At 46.4% G+C, this 22,182-nt stretch overlaps 1 protein-coding gene across 2 annotated transcripts in view; it reads left to right on the forward strand.

The window, feature by feature from the left end:
• The window catches only part of Culd (CUB and LDLa domain), a 124,100-nt gene that overhangs the window by 54,784 nt on the left and 47,134 nt on the right, over window positions 1-22,182 (forward strand). For both annotated transcript variants that reach the window (XM_077647924.1, XM_077647923.1), the window contains exon 3: window positions 14,288-14,353. In XM_077647924.1, the coding sequence (XP_077504050.1) occupies window positions 14,288-14,353 (66 nt within the window). The remainder of the gene's footprint in view (window positions 1-14,287; window positions 14,354-22,182) is intronic.

The raw sequence follows: 22,182 nt of genomic DNA on the forward strand, positions 1-22,182 counted from the left end.
TACAAGTGAGGGAATACATTATTATACAAATGCTAAAAACATGAACACAGTTTCGCACGTTTTCGAACATACTCATGGCACTGAAGAAGACAGAAGTCTTGAAGGCCTTTTTTAAAGCTACCACGCGAACTACACTGCTGCACGGTATCAAGGAACGATGGGTGGCTATTCATAAAGTTATGGATTAAATTCATCAATATTTCGGTACCATAACTCGCTCTAACGGCGGGTAGTTTGAAGTAGCTGTGTCTCACGCTATACGGTGTATTACTGGGCAAGCGCAAGTCGGAAAGTCTAGATGGTTTGGTTTGGTTTATGGGGGTTTAACGTCCCAAAGCGACTCAGGCTATGAGGGACGCCGTAGTGAAGGGCTCCGGAAATTTCGACCACCTGGGGTTCTTTTACGTGCACTGACATCGCACAGCACACGGGCCTCTAGAATTTCGCCTCCATCGAAATTCGACCGCCGCGGCCGGGCAAGACCGGGCAGGGCCGGGAAAGTCTAGATGGTTCTCGTGTAATTTCATTTATAATATGTGTGGCAAGCCTTAACTCGTATAACTGGTTAATCTGAAGCACGTAATGTCTTAGAAACACCGCGGCCCTTTGTTCCAGACTCTCAAGGTTTTCAATGCAGCGCACGGCTCGTTTTTTGAGAACATCCAATTTGTCAATATTGAACTTCGTAATAAGCCCCAGATAGGTAAGCAGTAGTTCAGGTGAGATTGAGCAAGGGCGTAGTACAACTGACGCTTTAACTAGACAGGGATTATTAGGTACCTAGTTTTATGCGGCATGCCAACATATGTAGATACACTCGCGTGTATCTTATTTATTTGAGGCGTCCAGCTAGAATGCTCCTCGAAGCGAACACCCAAATTTTAAAAGTGGATACCCTGTCTATTAGTCATTAAATTTAACATTGATCAATGGTACATCAGGTTTATTTCTGTGTAAAGCTGACGTATTTTGTTTTACTAACATTGAATTGTATTTGACTTACACTAATCCAAGACAATTCATTCAGCCATGTATTAGCCCGGCGTGCAAGATCGCCCACGTTATTGCCAGAAAACAACAGCAACAAACAAACTGGTGTCATCAGCGTTGATAACAATGTCTGGGGTGTGTGGAATATGCACAATATCATTAATGTGGATAATAAAAACAAGCCCTAAAATGGAGCCCTGCGAAACGCCATGTGTTATCTCTTTTAGGTGGGAACAAAAACCATCGAGGCATGTGTATTGCAGTTTTCGAGATAAATAGGTGCGGACCAACCTGAGCACTACGCCTCGAATGCCATGAAACGGGAGTTTCCGGCAGAGAATATGATGCTTAATTGAATCGAAGGCCTTCCTGAAATCTAAAGACAATCCGATAGTAAATAGTTTATTCTCAAAATTATTCAGCAGTTTTTCTTCGGCACTAAGTAATGCGATTTCAGTGGATTTTTTTTTTTGCGCGAAAACCGTATTGCTCTTCAGCGAAGACTTTCTTTTTTTTTTCAAGGAACCTAATTAATCGCATTTTTAAGAGATGCTATAAAATTTTTGAGAACACAGACAAAACTGAGATGGGTCGGTAGTTATTTACATCATCATGCCGGCCTCCTTTATGTATCACCACTAATTCGGCTATATTCATGCCATCAAGGAAATTACCGCTAATTAAAGCATCATTAGAAATATGTTGCAATGGTGCACATGATATATCGGCGACAGCTATGATGGGCTCAACTTTGAGGTCATCACCTCCAGCTGCTGTGCTTTTCTTTAACGACGTGAGGAAGGAAAAAGTTTTCAACTCTCGTACAAGGGTCCAGAAAAATAGTTTGGGCTTTCAGAACATATGTATTTTTTCTATTCCTCGTCAAGTGCCACAAGTACGTGAAGGTGCACCAGATTTTTTAAAAAATGGTGACTGAATTTTTTTGGTAGAGAAGTATTGCAGTACTTAGTACCATTAAACGTTAGTGTGCTGGGAATCGTATTCTTCGGGTTTCCCATAAGGCTTTTGACTTAGCTCCAAATTTTCGTAGGATTCTTAGATATTGACACGAACTAAAATTCAGTCTTGAGTGTCTTAGGATAGGAGTTCAACTTATTTCGAACTTTCTTGTACTCATATAGTTTGCCAAGATTTCTCGATCGAATAAATGTGTCGTATAATTTATCTCTTTCCTTGAACCTTATGTATAACTCACGAGTGACCCACGGCTTTCTGGATTTTTTTGCGTTTTCTGATTGAAACCAAAGGGAATGCTTTATCGTAGCAGCGTTTAATTGTGCGCGAAAAGATGTAAAACAAGCTGGGATTTTTTAGAGGCGCCCTTTCCTGCATTCCGCGTCGTCGTCGGCGGCGTTGCCGGCGCAACCGCTTGTACAGGCAGCAGAGCGAAGCGCCACCTGGAAGGTACCGGAGGGTGCACCTCACAGCGTAACACGCCATCTGGCAGCGGTGGCAGGTGAAGTGTGAAGAGCTGCGCTCAAGTTTCACATTACCGACTGCCGTAATCCTCTGTTAATTTTTTTTAAAGCGAAAGCTTTACTACGCCAGCCAGCGAGCCATTTCGGCTCGTCGCGCCGTATGTCGTATGCCGTGGCCGACCTTAAAGGGACACTGAGGAGAAATTGAAGTTGGCTTGTATCGATTGAATAGCAGCTACTGATCACAAAAACGCCACTCTTACTGAAAACAAAGCTCTTGTAATGTAGAAAATAGCAAGAACCAAAATACAGGTGTCGCCGCCACAGGCCAATCTCGCAAGTACAAGCGTGATGACTTCCTAGGACAAGAGGCGCCACCTTGGAGGAATTTTCCTTACTTCATGGAAGCCACAAATCTCTGAGGCTGGCAAAGGAAGGTTGCGCACTGCACCGCTAGCCGTCAGAAATCACGGAGTCTGCGTTTACGTCACGTATCACGTCACTCCGTTCTGTGACGTCATAAGAGTTCTCCGTGTCGTCATAAGAGTTCTCGAGTTTGAAATGCCGAACTATCAGCCATGAAATGCCGAACTATCAGATTTTGCTAACAAAAAAAAATGATAGAGTTCTCCTCAGTGTCCCTTTAAGCCGCCGTTGCCTAGCAACGCCGCAGCCACGCTCCAACAGATGGCGCCGCCGTCGCCGCTCGCTCCACTAGGTGTGCTCCGCTGGGGTAGAGGGAGAGGAGGTGTCGCCTCGTAGTGAGCATATATATATATATATATATATATATATATATATATATATATATATATATATATATATATATATATATTATATATATATATATATATATATATATATATATATATATATATATATATATATATATATATATATATATACACGCTCTTTGCCTCAGTGTATTGTAGTCGTTACGGAGAGTGCGAAAGAGAAGTAACAACCACAGAACGAAGTGAGGGAGAGACAACGCGCTCAAGAGACGCCAGAAGAACGCGCCGCACGACTCGAGAAGCGTCGTAACGAAGATGCGGCTAAAAGAAGTCGTGCCATGTCCCGGAGTGACTCTTCAACTGCGGAAGAGACCGGTTTGAGTTCTCAAGAGCGTCGGAATGAGACGCTGCGTAGACGACGTGCTTAGTGTTCCTGTATATGCTCCCGCAGGGAGGAGAGTTGCGCGAAGGTCCGCCATTTTGTTCCAAGCTCTGCGAGAAAACTGCTTCTCGTGTGGCAGGAGCCTCACGAGACGGCCGTTTAGAAGCACCCCTCCTCATCTCTGTGGGGGCTTCACAATACCCCCTCAGTCGGATAACAAAGCAGGCTGGGCTCAGCATGGGGAATCTCCGGCCCCACCCTCTACCCAGTGGGGGCTTCACAATACCCCCTCAGTCGGATAACAAAGGAGACTGCTCAAGATGGTAGCGGTTGTCCCCTTCCCGCTGATGTGTTGGGCATGAGCAGATACGGTTTGGAACAAAATACGTAAGCGTGAACACGTGATCGCCGCTCCGCGAATAGTGTTACAAGCGGCGCGGGGAAAACAGTCGTGCAACTCTGCTCCCTGCGGGAGCATATATGGACCTCCTGCATGTTTGTAAACAAACGAGGTGGCGCTGCAGTCGCTAGCGAGCTCGTGGTAGGCAAAAGGTCGGGGAGTGGCGTCGCGGATAGGTGTTGTGCGCGGGTTTTCAAGGCTTGTAGGCGCGTTTCCGGTTTCTGCGAATCACAGCAATGGTCGATGCTTCCAACTTACTAATTTGTCGAAGTACACGAGCTCGCGTTGTCCACGTGCGGCCTATAAAGAGAAATAGTTTGCCACTGTGTATTGTATATATGGTTAGTACTAAACATGTAGAAAGCGTTCCTGCCATTTATTTACGCGCTAGGCATTGAATAAAACAAGTTTTGACACTCTGCACTAGACGGAATGATTTTACTTCGGGACAGTAGTGAGGGGAAGTGCTGGCGTTGTTTCGCCGGAGCAGACATGCGCTCATCGTCTGCTGACATACGTACGTGTCGCGCTGCGCGAAAAGTGGGGACAGAGTCGTGTCCCCGATCTCCTGTCTCGCTTAGCGCTGTTTTTAGCCGCATGACCACGCACCAGCCAGGCCGACTTGTCCTCTTGTTAAGCTGGTCGATTTGGTGAAAATTTTTGATTTCTAGAATTATTTCCTTTCCTAGCCCTGAAGTCTAGTTTCGTGACGAAAAATTATAGCAAAATATTGAGTACAAATTTATAAATTACGCTTTTTAGAAGTGTGGTCGTAAAAAATTGTGAGGTAATTTCTTTGATTTCAGTGCCGCATTTCTTTGACCAAAGCGAAAGCGAAGATGCCATAAACGAGGGAATAAACTTTAAGGTTCGTTTTCTGACCTCTCACATTTTCTGCGACTGGATCACTCACCTTCGTAATTCGCATGAAAATCAAATGATTCCATTTGTCGCAAACTATTCCTGAGACGTTGAGGAGCGTAATAAATCTCTCGATTTTTTCCCTACACGTGCAGTATTGTGTTAGTTATTTTTTGTAAGAAACGTTTTCATGTAACTATCCATGCATAAGTACTGATCACATAGAAAAACAACTAATCGCGTCATCATACATAACAGGGCTTTATGCACACGCTGGCATAAAAAAAAACTGCGCACTATCTACTCAATTACTTGAGACCTAGCTTGGGGGGACTTGACGACGGTGTTAATTATAATTACCCAGAACTGCGTCAGGTATAGCTATAAATAAAAGGAATGACTGAAACTAGCGTAGGAATTTCATATTTGCACCAAGTTTAGTTACATATCGCATGCATGAATAACGAAAACACTTTTCATGCCGCGTCCCCTCAATCTCGCCACGTGTCTGTTAGTAGCACGCCTGCGGCTGCTTCTTTCCAAACAAGCTTCGCGATCATGTATTACCTAATGACACATGCATGATGCAATGAAAAAGCATATGGCGTTTAGCACACTTAAGGTACGCTATTCTAAGCACACCAACGCGACCGCGCAAGATTGACACAACTTACCAGACTTCTTTCTACTCGAATGAAATAATTACGTCGTCATATCAAGAAACAGTTTCAAGTAACTATTAAATGTCGCAAAACGCGCCATTTAAACATGGTGTGCTATTAACAAAAAAACGCATTCCTTGGGGGCGAGTGAACCTGTCGGCTCCCCGTACACTCCGGCTCAAGGTGATAAGTACGTGTGCAGCTACATGCCTTTTTTTTTCTTTGAGCAATTATCAGCCTACTATCCTGAAGTTCAGGTGAATGAACGCAGTAACTTGCATGCATTAAGTGCATTGAGTGGCAGTGCCTATCGACTCCCAGACTTCGCGCTTTACTACCGTGGCCCAATGCCTGTTAGCCAGTTTCCGAATGCGGCATTTATGCGCGAGAAACCTATCGAGGCTAATTTAATATTTTTTATGCTACTACGCAGATCCAGCAGTGACGCAGCTGGTCAATATAAGCTGCTTCTGCAGTGCACAGGCTTGAAGCAGCCGCCGGTAACTGCGGCAGCTGCGGTAGGCACGGGCAAGCGGAACCTGTTTTGCCTACCATGCGAAAGTCGCTGCTAACATCAGCGCCACCGCATCTTCGTGACGTCGCGGGGTGAAGGAGGTCCATAGGAACACTAGACGTGCTGAGGAAACGAAGCTTTCGCAATTCAACTAGGGTTAACCAAAGCTAAACCACAGCCAATTTTTTTTTCGTTATGAACATGGTTCCATTGGTCTTCATCAGCAAGAGCAGAGCGGCTCTACCTTGCTTTTAGTGCCTGAGAATTCCGTCATAACACGATTTACTTCCACTACTTTTTCACAACCCATTGCTTCGTCCTGCTTCTGTTTTTGTGCACGCTTGGAACTTCTAGCGGCCGAAATAAGGCACATTCGACACTTTCAGTTCTTTTTTTTTTTCGGCTCATCCTTGCTTAAACGCAGTTTTTGTAACTCCCGAACAGGAGCCAAAGTGGTATCCATGGCCTCATTCTGAGCATGCAGCAAACATGCCATTCATTGTCAGGAAGTGCTTCGTTCCACACAACTATCACTGTCAGGCATCTTCGGCTAAAGGCACAAATAACTAAATGTTTAAAGAAGAAAGCAACAGCAGTGGTATTTGCATTCGCTGCTCTTCAAGAGGCGCCTGTCTTCTGCTACGCGTGCTCATTTCAGTGGAAGTCCTGTGAAGCGCTCTTGGCGCATTTAAATCCATATGCACTGTATACATGGCCAGTGTGTGAAAACGGCAGTCGAGAGTTAAACGCTGCGCTTTTTCACCAACAGGCACGCTGTGAATATGGCCTGGAGTGAAATGGCATTTGTCCTAGAGACAGCTTCGTTATACTTTAACACATTTATTGAGCATCACCAGCTTGAATACGCGTCTTTCCTTGGCTGCTCGTAACAGAAACCATTGAGCTGAGTTCGCACGCACTCGACAGAGTAGCGTTTGCACTCATTCCGCCGTGGCCAGAGCGAAGTCTGGTTTCTGTCGAAGCGAATAGCGCAGTTGCAGGAGTGGCCTCACTAAGCGGAGATCATTTTTAGAATGAATGAGCGCCGAAGGCATGCATCTAGAATGAGTTCCATCTCCGTGGTCATTATTCCTTATTTAAAGTAATAAAAAAGGCTATGCTAACTGATACAGACAATACTAGTTGCTTGCATGCCATTTCTTGCGTCAAACCTGCTTTTTGACACTAAAATATATTACTTTCAGAGCCCGGCACTGATTGATTGACTCATGTCCAACATTATCGGACAAAAATTTCGAAAATTGGTAAATTGTAAGGCACTGTTATGAAAATATTGAAGGCAATAGTCCATTATTCGGGCATGTAGCAAAATGTTTCTTTTGAAGTGATTCCATCGATCGCATCGAACAGTTAAGTTTGGCATAGGAAACCAATGGGGAACGCTTTTAATGATAGCAAAAAAGTTAATAGAAGAAAAAAAACACCAGACTGCCGTCGGGTGATCTGCGGATATATTGCTTGCTATAGTGAAACCTTACATTATATAAAAAAAATTCTGTTCATAAATGTTTTCCCGCTCAAAAATGCTTTTGTCCAGAATGGCTGGGGATTGATTGATTGATTGATTGATTGATTGATTGATTGATTGATTGATTGATTGATTGATTGATTGATTGATTGATTGATCGATCTGTACATGTCCGGAAGGCGTGTTTTAGCAACGGCTGTGCGGGCCAGGCAGTCTGCAGGTCGAGAATGCGCACGTGCATTTGCCAGGTGTCTGTCGAGTTGTTGTTTTATTTTCTAATTTCCGCCGTTTCAAAAAGCTGGAACCAGATCGCGAGCCTTTCAGGCTGTCCAGTATCGGCGTCGACAGGCGAGCACTAGCGGCGCCCGTCAGGGGCGAAAGTTGGGAGGGACATGGAAGGAATTATTCGCGCCGGAAGAGGCGCTTGCACGAAGCCCAATCCGCGTCTCAAGGAGGCCCTATATCAAGGGCACACCGTGTGCCCCAGCTTTGCATATTTCGCAGGATTACTTATATACGCCGCGCCCTGCCAGGACCCATTACTTTTGCTGCACATCATCGCTCATCCCGTCTCCATATTAATCCACGCGGGGTAGGCGTGCTGGGCGTATAATCGGGGCGAAACCTTCTCGTTTAGCTCGCCGTGCCGAGCTGGCCGACTTTCACGGCGTTTTTGTTTGTTTGTTTGTTTTTGAGGGGGGGGGGGAGGTGTGCTTCCCCTGCCATTAATGCGTCTTCTTCGTGAAACTTCTACAGGAAAATGACTTCCTGACGCTAATGAGTCCATATTCGTGCGCCTATAGGTGACTAATTTAGTATGCCTCCAAATTTTGCACCTTAAAAAAAATATCAGTGATGGAAATAGCGCCGTTGCCCGCGAGCCGGCACTATGTGGCTTGCTTAATAAATGAAAGGGGGTGTCGTACGCGGCCGAAAAACAAGCTTGCACTCATCTTAACGTTGGCTTTCGCATCCCTTTTTTTAAGGGGGGGGGGGGGGGGGAGGAGGGAGAAGGCGTATATTCTCTACTCACGTAAGAGTGCGAAATCCTGACAGCAAGCTTAATATGCTTCAGTGTGAAAATGTTTTTTTTCTTTGTTTTCTGTTATTTACGCGTTCTTACAAATAATGAACCTATAAAGGTGAAAATTACCATCTCCATATGCGCTCGTGCGTCACCTGCAGCAGATGACCTTCGAGGCATTGCAGTTTGTCCCAGTCGTCCAGCTTTAGCGACCTCCAGCAGCGAGTGACACTGTGACGTTCACGAGAAATCGTTCCCCCTGAAAGCTCCGAGTGTGTGGCTTCTCTGCAGCCGCAGATCTCTCATCCCGTGGGTGAGAAGAAAATGTTACGGCTAATAAAACCGGCCCATCTAAATGGCACTGTCGCGCAGCCGATGCGCATTCCAGAGCCTTCGCTCAGCCCGCGCGTAATCGGGCGTCCTTATTGCCGACATTGCCCAAACGCCGCCGCTAGCGAAATCCGGACCGCTGATCGGCCGTTGTGCCGATCAGCGAGCGGTCCACTTACTGAACAGCAGAATCCGTGGAATGCGGTTCGCGCGCGGCTCGAAAAATCGACGATATTTATTCTCTCGCTCGACCGAGGGCCACCGTGCGGCCCTGTCCAGCTCCGTCGGGCCTCGGCACCGTTGTGAAATTCATGCGTATCTTCTCAGTATGCGGACTATTGGCATTGTTAACACTGATGTATATGATTACTGCCGCCAGCGCCGCCACCGTGTTGACGCCATATTCCCACTGTTTCCAAGTCCCTGCTCCACTGCCCGGCCCACCTGGTCATGTGACCACACACGTGGCCCCCCCTTGCTCGCTTGAACAACGCGCTTATTGGCGAGCAGGTGAATGCAGATGTGTTTGAGGCTACGACATACGACGGCATAGCCGTTTGCTCAAGATAGTTTTCAGCGCGCGTTCACGTACCGTCTTTGCCAAAAGTAACCACGCAGTGAGGTTTGTTTCTTCGCCGTGTAGCGGAGCGCATGTGACACCCCTCAGTCTCTAAACCTGCGCAAAGTAAGGAGAACCCTTGTGCTCACCCCTTTTGGTCGTTAGGGGTGCCGTATGCACTGTACGGCCGAGAAGCAAACCGTGTTTACTTTTGGCGAAGAGCGCCATTTATGTCCCCAAGATTGTCAGCCGCCGAATAAAAGGCGCGGAATCCTCGATCCGGGCCATGCAAACGGCGGGTGGGCCCACAGTGCCGCCGTTCGGCGAATCTGTCACATCCGCCCACCCGCGCGCCGGGTCCGCAAATAGCGGCCCTTTGTCTCCGCGATGAGCCCCGCGCTTTTTCGGCGCCCACTCGCCCCCGTCGTCCCGGAACGACCCGTCATCCGCCTCGAATGAGGCCCTTCATCTATCGGCCCGGAACCGTGGGCGGCCGAAGGCGCGTGTTGCGCAATCGCCCCAGAACAAACCAGCAGCTGACGAGCTCGGCGAAGCGACAGGCTCTCCGGCCGTTCGGCGTACACAGGGTCGCCCCGTCGCATTCGCGCCGCCTACGCGAGCCAGGACGCCAGCTGCTGCTGTTTGCCTTGCGCCAGAGGATATTGAAGCGTTGTCTGGAATAACAACACTTCTCAGATAACACGTGCGCTTTGCTGCGCGCGCATAACTACATGCATGCGCGAGTCGCGTGCGTATCGCTCCATCCGTCACCATTGTCGCCTGGTGTCGTCTGGAGTAGCGTGACAGCCGCATGGGCCAGGCTGACATCGCCAGCGGCATTAAAAGGCGTCTCTCTCTCTCGTTGTACGAGTACGCTGCACATGAGGAATGACAAAATGCTTCTGTACCCATCACAGTTGCTCTGTAACTTACTCGCCAGAAAGTCCCATGAAGTTGTTTGGCCACTGTTGCTCTAGCCACCATAAAGCGCATTATTATTATTAATAATAATAATAATAATAATAATAATAATAATAATAATAATAATAATAATAATAATAATAATAATAATAATAATAATCACTCGTGCACTGGCATCACCGCACCGCTCGAATGTTGACGCGGCTTTTTCTAATACCTTGACAGAGTATACAGCTCGTTAGGTCGAAAAGCCGTCGCTGTAGTAGTATAGTCGGCACCGCGTGTCGGAAATAATCGGGGGCTGCGTAAGAAAAAGTCTTATCATGGTAATTTGTGGTTCTAGTGATTGATGACTGATTGGTGTGCGATAGGCGATGACGAGTTAATGAAATCATTGTAATTGATTGATTATTTGAATGATTAAAGAAATGAAAAAAGAATGGAAAAAAGGGGGTTCAAAGGGGGTGTCAAAATGCTCGGAATGAAAAAGCCAATGCTTGATGATGGTAATCATGGCAAGCTGTCATTTAGCGCACTCCCTTCTTGCTCCTCTAGCTGTTTAGAGCGTGTAGCTTATCTAGCGTTGCGAACGCCGAGAAGTGGTTAAGCATGCTGCCGCGCGTTTAAGTCCGTCTTTTGAATTTGAGTTACCTGATGCGCTGTTGTTAAACAGCATCAAAGGGGGTGAGCGGGGGGGGATAAAAGAAAGAGACGAAAACTAAAAACCCAAGGTGGACACATACTCCTGTATGCAGTAATTACTTACACTCCTCCACGTTACTCAGACTTAACGTGAAATAACGAAAAAAATATGGGGGTGGGGTTGGCGGTTCAAATGCACCTGTACAAGAACAATGCCTTTCTGATCATTTAATCCGCTCAGCGGTACAGTTTTAATTGGGTAACTGGTCACATCGAAAGGGCTAATTCAATTATGCCCGATATAGAAATTTTTATCTCTTCAATAAGGATGGCTTCGGCTGGTTCCAAGGAGAAAAAACAGAATTTCGAAGGTGATAAGTGCGAAGTTTACCAGAGTTCAAACGCGCACAGATATGCTGACCCTCACTTCTGCTTTTGAGTATTTTCGCGCACCATTATATATTGTCGAAGGCGCCAGCAAGCCACTTAGTTCGCAGAGCATGTTGCGCTGCATGTCGTTGTTAGATAAATAAGCATTGATGCGGATATATAAATCAAATCAAACTTTATTTTCTCTCTCAAGGAGAAAAGGGGGTGACGGGTAAAAGCCGCGTAATAAAGCCTGGCCCTCTGTATGTACAGTACAGTTCGGTAGTAGTTCTAGTGCACATTATACCGGATTCAAATTCACATTTCAGTTCGCGGACCAAATGAGCACTTTACAGAACAAAACACTTCAGATGAAAGCGCATCCAGTTAGAAGTACGCAAGAAACACAGTCAATCTGAAACACAGTAGGCTTTAAACATAATGAAGTCGAAAACTTATTCACTTTGAAACACAATCAGTGTAATGAATTTTAATGAGTTTGAAAAAGTCTGGAGAAGTTAACCTTCAAAGCCATTTAAAATTGGAAGGCATTTTATAGCAGAACAAAGCGCAACATCAAAATAAGAGCGAGATAATAGAGGCACCAAGACCGCGAGGAAAGTACAAGCACAAGTATACAGGAAATCACGGGGCGTTGGCTATAAGGAAATGCGCATGTATTGCTCGTACTGACATCTTTTCCGGGTAGGTGTCGATGAGTGCGAGGCTATTAAGAAGAACAGCAGCATGATCAGAAATGGACCGGCGACCGTACTCTGTACGACAGTGAGGCACCACCCATGCGTCATTATGACGTGCATTGCAGGTGTAAGTGCGTGGGCGAAGGTTTATCAAATTCAGGACTGGGTATCTGAAGCTAAGCCAAGTGACAATTATGCAGGCACCTTGCGTGAAGCGCGTCTGATTTACAATATTTACAACTGTCGTTTGGAAATATTTTCTGATGGTTCCCTGAAGGTACACCATCCTACGCGAATAACGCAGTCTGTATCACGATTTCGTTACGAGGGCTCAGCTTCCTTGCTTAAAAAAAATATATGTAAACGTCAAGAGAACGTTCGCTCTCTCGGTCTGCTGCGGACAACGGGGCACTGGGGATTTTCCATCCAAGTAGCAAAATCCAATCCTATGGCCATTTGTATAGTCGGATGCAACTCAAGAACGGAGCGGCCCTCAAACGAGGCCCTGCAGCCAATGGCGTCGACCGATTTTCGTGAGGCCGCGGTCAATCCGATTAAGCCGTGGTTAATTCCCTTTCATCCGCTACCCCTTGCTACGTGACGCTAACAGGTGCAAGGAGATTAACCACTACGTCAGGGCATTCGGTCGATGCCATTGGCTGGAGGGCCTCCTATGAGGGTCATTTGGCGCTGCGTTCTTGAGTTGGTCAAATATTTAAGGGAATCCCCCAAGCTGGAGTAGATTTGTAATAACGGGGTAATTGCTCATTGCCATCCACCCAAGAGCAGCCTTACGGATATAAAGGAAAGCTATACAGCTTCCACACAGAAACTTCGTAGTGAAAAAAAAAAAAAATTCGTCCTGGTCCGGATCTTGAGTTGTATCCAACAAATAGTTAGGCTGGTGTTTACCCGGCAGGCAGCAAAAGGCGCATTTATTGCTGCGAAATTTGAAAAAAAATTTTTCGCCTCCGAAAAGGGCTCCGTGATCGCCGTCTCGAAGTGAACGGTGATACAGCCCGGACTCTCGGATACGCGCGAAAAACGGTGTTGATGGATCGCAGTTACCTTGCTAAATCGGCCGGTGATGGTGCCGCCTGCACTTCGCTTTTAGGCCTTTTATAGATTATAAAAGCTCCGCTTTCGGCGAAAGTAGCGTCTTTATTATCATAACGTGGTAGTCTATCGACATAGGCCGCCTTCAGTCTTTCCTCAGTTTTCCTTAATAATAATAATAATAATAATAATAATAATAATAATAATAATAATAATAATAATAATAATAATAATAATAATAATAATAATAATCGCATGCGTGCCTCTAGACAGGCCACAGCGACTGCCAGTAGAAAGTTTATTCATGCATGCGGTGTTCAAAACCAGCGTTCACTCATTACGATCCTTTATATAAGGAGCTTTTTCTTTGCAGCATAACGGAACGCTTGAAGTTATTGCTGAATATTTCCGTTAGTTTCTCACATTACGCATATATGTAACCACATTCTAGTTTGCAGTGGTTAAAAGTTCATTCATTATTCCTTATTGGAGCTGTTAACCAACTAATAAATTTGTGATATGCTTATCGGCGCCACTGCAGCATTATCGTGAATAATTCTTTAATCCCATGCAGATTGAATGAACACTGTTCCGAAATGAAGCGCGTATTCGAGTTGGGTTCTGCTAGTTGTCGGATCAGAACCGGCAGAAGCAAGCGTTTATAGAAGGAAGGCATAATTAAAGCACTGCGCAAAAGCCAGAACCGGTACATGCGCTGTTAATTTTTCATTTCTTGGGGAAGGGGGGGGGGGTAGCTCTAGGGCATGTAGGAGTAGCGTGACTCGTTAATTAGCTCAATCGTCACACAACAGTAGTTGAACAACTTTGTGACCGGTGCAGACGGAGAAGACGTTTCAGACAACATACTTTACAGTTCGGCTGACTGTTCCTCTGCGCGCAGTCCTCAACTTGGGGTCGCTTTGCAAAGCTTCTTGTACATGCTAGTGATTCTGGAATTTACTACCAAAGAAAAAAAAAGGAAACGCGCACAAGTGCCTTAACAACCTATAGCTGATTCGCATCAGATGTTCTTGGTCCGGTTCCTTTGTGCTGTGCAGGACCGAGGGGACGCTTTGTCCCTTGACGAACGCATTTTGCACCCCGGCCAGTCTGTCTGTTTGGTGTAATGTTCACTCACAGCGCGAAACGCCTGTCTGCCGTTTCAACGGAGCACAGATTTTTACTCTGCATTTTCGCCGGTCTGTTTCGTGCAGGATGGTGGGTCTTGCTAATGGCTGTGGCCTTCTTGGGCACCCCGGCTGCCGCCAAGCCCGACGGTGGTAAGTTCATCGTTTTAACATCAGCCGAAGGTTGTCGCTTGGTTGCGTCGCCTTCCTGTCTGTGACGGCGACTGCTCCACCAGGACAGATGGTCCGACATTTCACGTAGTACGCGTTCGGCGCTTTCTTTCTTGCTCGGGCAGGACGTGCAGATAATAAGATGCAACAAAAGACAGAACGCCAACATATATACTCCCCACTGCCATCGGTATAATGCCAGCAGGGCGCCTAGCCTACTTATTTATTGGCTTTACGTCGCGAATGTTTTGTCTGCTGCCTTGTGCGAAAAGGAAAAAAAAATAGACAAAGAAAACATAGGCAGTCTGCGTGAACGCAACGAGCTAATTAATTTATCTAGCTTGCCCGTTGGCGCAACTGCCTGCTTCACCACAACTGCCGCTGTGCGACTAAATCCCCACTGATAGTACTATACTACTCCTGCCCTGCTGTCTGATGACATCAATTTTGGTCACGTTAAGCTACGTTTTATTCTAAAAGAGCGCCACGGTCTGTCAACTGAGCATATTAGAAAGCACGGCGTTTGCTTTATTCAAGTTTCTGTAGTTTACATAACATAACCATCTTGTTACACACCGTGCCAGGATTTTGCTCTGCACGCCCAGAGGGTGCGCGAGGCACCGAGGCATTTAGCGACGTGCGCAAGCGTCGATAATTCAGTATCAGCGGCATATAGCGCGGAGAGAGACACTCCTGTGCATACATGCCGTTTCTCCGTGCATGTTTACGCTGCGATGAGCCGCGTAAACTTACTGTTAGTTGTATTTAGCGACACTGACGTACTTCAGTCACTTCAGTTAGATATTCTACAACAGCTGGCAAGTTAACCTTATAGCCACTATAGTCACCGAAAATTTGCTGAGTGTTTTCTTGTTTCAAACGATGCGTTTAGGCATTAATATACATGGATCATCCCGTGATATTCGCCTACGACCGCTAAATAATTTATAATTGAAATTATTCTTGACGCTGTTTGGGTTTCGGTTTGATCAACCGAACGATGGCTGCGACGTGTAGTTGACCTTTAGGTCACGTGAGGCAAGTAAAAAACGGCAATATATATATATATATATATATATATATATATATATATATATATATATATATATATATATATATATATATATATATATATATATATATATATATATATATATATATATATATATATATATATATATATAACTGTTGATACGTCGCGTGTTGTCATTCCTCCTCTTGAAGCAGGCTGGTTTAAGTATTGCAGTGAATTAAAGCTACGTATCAGCGCTTATATTGCAGGTTTTTTGGCGTGTAGTTGACCTAAAGCCAGTGGTCAGTTATCGTTCGGTAGATAAAACCGAAACAGCATGAGAGAAGAAATTCAACTATAAATTATTTAGCAGTCGCAGGCGAGTACCAACGCGGTGATCCCCAACCACTGCTCTGCATGCGAACACTTGATCCGCATGAGATGAAAAAACCAGCAGTTCTATTTCCCCCTTTGATGCGGGAGGGGGCTGTGAAACATTGCCAGCTTGTCGTCGCATTCACAGAGGGGTATTACAAACAGAATCCCCGATACCGTCGCAGCAAGGTCTTGAAACCGTTTCTTTTATTTTTCGGTTTATTCTTGACGCATAAACGTACACAACAACAGTTCCTCGAACGAGAAGAAATCAGTCTTTATGCTTTCGAACGCCTGCTCGTGTCTGTTTCATTGTCGTCTGTGAGCGGGATTTATCTCCGCGAAAAGGAGAGAGATATAGCAAGAAAAGGGGGGGGGGGTGCGGTGGGAGGCCAATTGTTTTCCTCGCATTCGCGATGGATCCCCGGTCCGCTGTAAAATTGCAGAGGTGGCTGCGTCGTTCGCTAGCATTGCTTGTTCTTCCAGCGGTCCTTGACCCGCGCGCGCAAGCAAAAAGGAAAAGGAAACATAAAATACAGCACCATGTTTACGGTATACGAGCATTGTGGGGCCGTCAATACTGGCGCAATGGAGGTTTTCAAACCCACAGCTATTGCTCGAGAGTTCGAGTTGTAAAGCCCGAGGGATGCAGTGGCTGTGTATCCTCACCGCACCAAATTTGATTTCTTACTAGCAACGGATGCAAAACAGCACCCCCGTCACCACCACCACCTCTAAAGAACAGCTGAGGATCTATTGCAGTGGTCGAGTGACGCAGTGCAGTTGGGATTCTAATCCCGAGAACTCCTCATAGCAGGGGCGGATTTACGTGTCAGTGCTGGAGGGACGATCCATCGTAAGAGTTTACTATACGCAGTGAAGTCTAATTGGAAAGAACGTATCTAGGAGTTCATCGACATGTTGCAAAAAAGGAGGTACCGTAAGTCAGATTAATTAGCTTCTTCAAGATCCACCATAAAACATCTCAGAACCGTATTGCGCCTTTACAAATGAAGAAGCAGTGCTTGTTTCTGGAAAGTCACACAGGCGGCAATTTGCCGACGGCACAAAAATGCCCTTTCTCTGAAGTCATGTAATTAAACGGCACACATCACTTGATGTATTCAAGCGTGCACTGACCGTAATGTAGAACTAAGTGCTTCCATTTAAAACTGTCATCAACGACAAAAATTATGTTTAGCTTTCTGAGTCTCTCTTACTGTTGTTTTTCATTCTTTCATTTTTAAGTGCTTATTACTGTTGTATTTTTTTCATTTTTAATATGTATCTTTGAATGGAGAAAACAATTTCATCTGTACCACGCTGTTTTCCCTGTGTACAGGTCATTAGGGCCCTGAACCTAGCCAGGTGTAAGGAAGCACCTTTTGTTCGGAATGCTTTAGTTTCTGTATGAGGAAACTGAGAATAAACTTCAAACTTCATGTCTTCGTGGCCAATGTCTCACTGTGCAGAATAAAGTCTTGATGCACAGAGAAAATGGCATTTCCCAACAACCCAAAGTATACAGTGAACGGTAAATGGGTGGTGAGAAGAGTACTGAAATCAAAGTGTTTGTACAACCGTTCTCACGGCACTGAAAATAAAAATCCATTTGAGAAGCCACAAGCGCGGAGCGAACGATCCGTATCGACACAGTGCTGCACATCGCTTTGTATACCGCTAGAAGAAAAACAAAAGAATAATATTTTTCCTACGTTTACCCTCGCAGCGACAGCTGGGGTGATGCAAATGTAGATGCTTAGTAACTCTGGGTAAAGGTGCGGGATGTGTGTTGCGTTTTTGCCTCTACATCCGCATTATATAGCGCCAGTGGTAAGCTCTGGTGAATACCTTTTGCTGAGTGTGTCTGAGTAGCCGGGGGTGTGGCGTGGGGAGGTAGGGGGTGCAGGTGTAGAGGTCACACCGCACGTGACGCACGGTAGTTCTAGGTAGCTCCGGAGCGCAGCGACATTGCGCGATAGGGATGGAGAGTGGGGTGTTGTGGGGATGCAGCGTTAACTGTGTTGGAGTAGCCGGCTGCACTAAGCAGTCAAGGGGTGTGGAGGTGTGGCGTGCGCGGATGGCGCCGCCACCGACATGGTTTCGAGTAACATCGCCTATCCAACTGTCGCAGTAAAAAAAAAAAAAAAGCTCGAAAGGAGCCCAGTTGCGCGCCTATACTCCACCTCATAAGTTATCTGCAGCGCTATTGAAGCTAGAGACCTAGTCAGCCGATCTGGAAGGTTCGCTAAACGAGTGCCTCCGCGCGCCGTCGTCTTCTTGCAGTTTGCTCGTCGTCTGCTCACGGCGTATGCAGATATGGTTGCAAACGAGTATAAATGGATTTTGTAGGACGTTGCGCTATTTGCCACATATGCAAACCACTGATCTCCACTAGGTGGCTGGATGCCGCATTCCCGCTTTCCGAAGTGGGCGCAAGTGAAGCCACCGGAAGTTCGGAGGCATGTCCCGGAAGTTCGGTGTCTGCTGTGTATTTCAATGCAAAAAGTCGCGTCTTTCGCCGTTCCTTTCTCAGTTTTTCGCGTTGTTTTCGTGTAACGTCTACTGTAATATCAAAGGAATAAGCAAGCTCAACGTGAAAAATGTGTGCATTGTTTGGGGAACCCTGTAATTTCAGAGAAACCGAAGAAAACAGGCATGCAGGTCTCACCATGCCGCGGCAAAGGGGTACGTGCGTTGGACACTATTTTCTGATCTGGTTCTTGTCTTCCGAGCGTAATTAGGACAAGTAGTGGAATGACGATCAGTCTAGGCCATCTTAAAAACAAATTTTCGTGTAGCAAAGAAAAGGCAATGGCGCGGAAATCCTGACACTCGAACTGCCGCTGTCTCAGTTTCAGGTTGCTGGCGAACGATCTCTTCTCATCGACGGCAGCTGATGATTTATCGCTTTAGGGTGTCATTTACCTTCCAGACGTGCTTTTAATCTAACTCAATAGCACAGCCATGTTTCACCTACACTGCGCGAGAGAAACGACTGACGAGAAAGACGAATGCAGCAGCGCATGTGACAAGCGCTGTTAGAAGTCAACTGCACCAAGCATCACGAATAACAGCCCATTCAGGCATAATTTGCTACAGTACGAAACAGTACTTGATACACTAGCTCCGTCGAAAAAGTAGTACCATATACCTTTTGGACGCGCTAATGTGTACCAGCAGAACACAGACGGCATCCCACCAGATTGTGTCCTCGCCCCCACTCCGGTTCGGTCTAAACGTAATTCGGTAAATTGTCACTGCAAAGTCGGCTGCCTAATGAAGGTTTCCACCTATTCTTTCATAAATTTGTACCCCATTAATGGTATAACTTGGGCTTAGAGCGCGACAATGTGCATCACAACAAAGAGCAGAGCTGGTGAAGCTAGCGCAACGGGACGACACACAGCTGAGCAGACGAGGCTCCGTACGTGCCGCGTGTAGCGACGTTCTGTCGTCTGCTAGTGTCGTCCCATAGCGATGCAATGGACCATTATTTTTTAAACGTATTTCCCGAGGACTTTGCTGCTCTCCTCATGCAGTAGACGGCGCAACAGGTAGGCATTGTCATGAAAAAAGACAAGAACGTCGAAAAGACAAGGTGCTAAGTGGAAAATGAAAACTAAAACAGAAAAACCGTGCTGAGGTCCGGTTTCATGCACTGCCAAAGGCTCACTTCCGGGACATGCTGCCCAACTTGCGGTGGCTTCACTTTCGGGCGTCCGATGCGGCATCCAGCCCCCTAGTGGAGATCAGTGATGCAAACTGAGACGCAACGATACCTGTAGGAAGTGTTTGATCGCATGAAGAGCGGCCTCCGTCCGAAATTAGACTTGCGACATTTTGCGCAGCCTGCCGACAGTCACTGCCAGAAGGCAAAAGACCTTCTGTGCCTTCCTGTCACGTTTTCATATACCCCGAGTAGTCCCGCTATATTGCATTGGTGTCCCCGCCTGGTGTCCCCCCAAACTGCTCTCGATGCAGATAAGACAACGCAACTTTGTTGGCAATTTCGGCATCGTCGGCCAGGTTACTCACACATTACCTCTGCCCACATTAACATTCTGTGTTCTTGTTAATTCGTTTATTCCAGGGATTGCCTATAATTTTTTCTTCCGCTTTTTCTTTCTATTTCTTTGGTGACAGGAAGCAAGTCGAAATGTTTTGTCCATAAACGAACATGTGTGCTCGGTGAGCGAACGGCTTGTTGAAGGTAGAGCGCTTCCTTCAAACTAATGTTTGAGCGCGAATGTATGGCTGTATTGGGTTAGTTTTTTTTTTGTTATACTTGATTAGGTTATTTTGAGTTGAAATAATCTGTTTAACCTTGATACGACACCAAACTATCAGAGCTGTTGCCTGGCTCGAGCGACTAAAAAGTCGTTAAGCGAGGCGAAACACGAGCAGGACTGGAAAATTCGCAGAACCGTCAAACTACTTTCAGGCGCAAAGCTGAGATGCTCAAGTAGTCGTTCGACAAAGAGAAAGAGAAAAAGTTAGCCTACCAAAGCGTCATGAAGGCGAAAACGTTCAACGAAGCGGACGGTCAGATTGTCAGGCTTTGAAGCTCTAAATGTTTTCGCCGAAGGTGATCGAAACTTGACGAGTCAGAGCAGTCTGATGTGTGCAGTATTTAAAGGTGCACTAACGAGGAATCTGAACTCATCTTTTTACCGCGGGAACTCTATCTACACGTTCTGGTCATTCTTAGAAACTTGGAATTATTCTCCTGTGCGGCCGATTGCCCTGATGAAATCAGATTAAAAGTCCCGGCTCCCGCCTTTTTTTTTTTTTTTGAACCCAACGCGGTAGGTAGGCGGAGTCAACCAACGCGTCAACAAGTCTCGTGGCGGCTTCGCTTTCGCTTTGATTTTGTTTTTTAGGTTTCTGTGAAAGAAGAGTTTCAGTCAGAGACAATATAGCCGCAAATCAGGCCCACGAAAATAAAACTACACGTGAACTCTTTGATTTACGTATCACTCCGCCGATGGCAGAGCGGCAATCCGCCACGGGACTGGCTGACGCGTTGGTTGACTCCTCCTACCTACCGCGTTGAGTTCAAAAAAAAAAAAAAGAGCGGGAGCCGGAGCGTTTAATCCCATTTAATTAGTGCAATCGGACGCACAGGAGAATAGTTCCAAGTTTCTAAGAATGCCGGGAACGTGTAGATAGAGTTCTCGCGGTAAAAAGACGAGTTCAGATTCCTCTTTAGTGCACCTTTAAGAGTATAAAGGCTGTTGCTCTAGCTATTTTGTTTTCCATTAATCAAGATCTTTTCCGGGTGTCTTGTTTCCGTTTATTTTCGAGAGATCGTGAAAGTTGGCTCGCGCGCCACGTTTCCTATGCGTCCAAAAATTAAACGCGCCACATTGTTTAAAAGGAATTGTGACTGCGAATAAAACATCGGTGACTGCATATTTCAGTAGGCTTTGATCAACTGCAGTCACCTGCAGTGTTGCGGCAAAGCTAAGACCATCATGCAGCGGCTCAGAAACAACTGCATTGGCGCTCAGCCGCGCCAATATGGCGAGCACGGCACTGATCGGTGCACGTATCGCGTTCGTTTTCGGCCTCGAGGGCCGAAGCCGTGTTTGACGCTGGGCTGTGCAAGGCACGCGCTCACAGGACTGACTGGAGTTGAGGCTCCCGCGCGTGATTTTCCATCACCCCAAAAGCCGCCCCAAAACCCGCGGGCCTCGAGAGCACTGAAGAGAAGCGTGGGAGCGCCCACGCTGTGTGCTGTGCTAACCTAGTTCCCTCACTGCAACTGTTTGTCACGCATGCTGTACTACATCCATCACCTTTCGGAGGCGCTGCAGGAGCGCTGCTGAACGCCCTCGTGTCGTTACTCAACAGACGTGTTTCGCCAGTTTCTCGAAGCTCCTTTTCTTTGCGTGTTTACTCGTTGTTCCAGAAAGGAAACTGTAGGTCTTATTAGAGAGCTTATTCATCTTGCCTACCCTACCAGAATATGTTTTTCTTTCCTTCGGTGGTCGCCAATTCTTGCAACGCAAGAGTGAGGACATAGCCTGTCGTTTCTCTGACACAAGGGGGAGGAGGGGGGGGGGGGGAGTTGCTGAAGTCAGCGCTCGTGTTGTCCCTTCCCTCGTCCTCGTCTGCTGGGCTGCTTTTTTCTTTCGCTGCTATTTGTAGCAGTAAAGGGCAAGTTCACACCGTATATCGCAAGGTGCCCGCACGGGCCAAGTACCCAGGAAAATAAACAGCGGAGACGGTCCGCGAAAACGCCGGTGTACTGTTCACAAAAGCCGACCGCGTGTCTCTTTCATGGTTCCTTCACTTCAACTCTTCTTTCCCTTAAGGATGCGCGGTCCTGTTCTCCGTTGTCGGTGGGCAAAGGACGCCATGCTGCTTGGGCAGCACCAACGGGCCAGTCGAAAAAACACGCTCTCACGTACCGTTCCGC

Source organism: Amblyomma americanum, chromosome 1 (assembly GCF_052857255.1).
Source record: "Amblyomma americanum isolate KBUSLIRL-KWMA chromosome 1, ASM5285725v1, whole genome shotgun sequence".
NCBI lineage: Eukaryota > Metazoa > Arthropoda > Arachnida > Ixodida > Ixodidae > Amblyomma > Amblyomma americanum.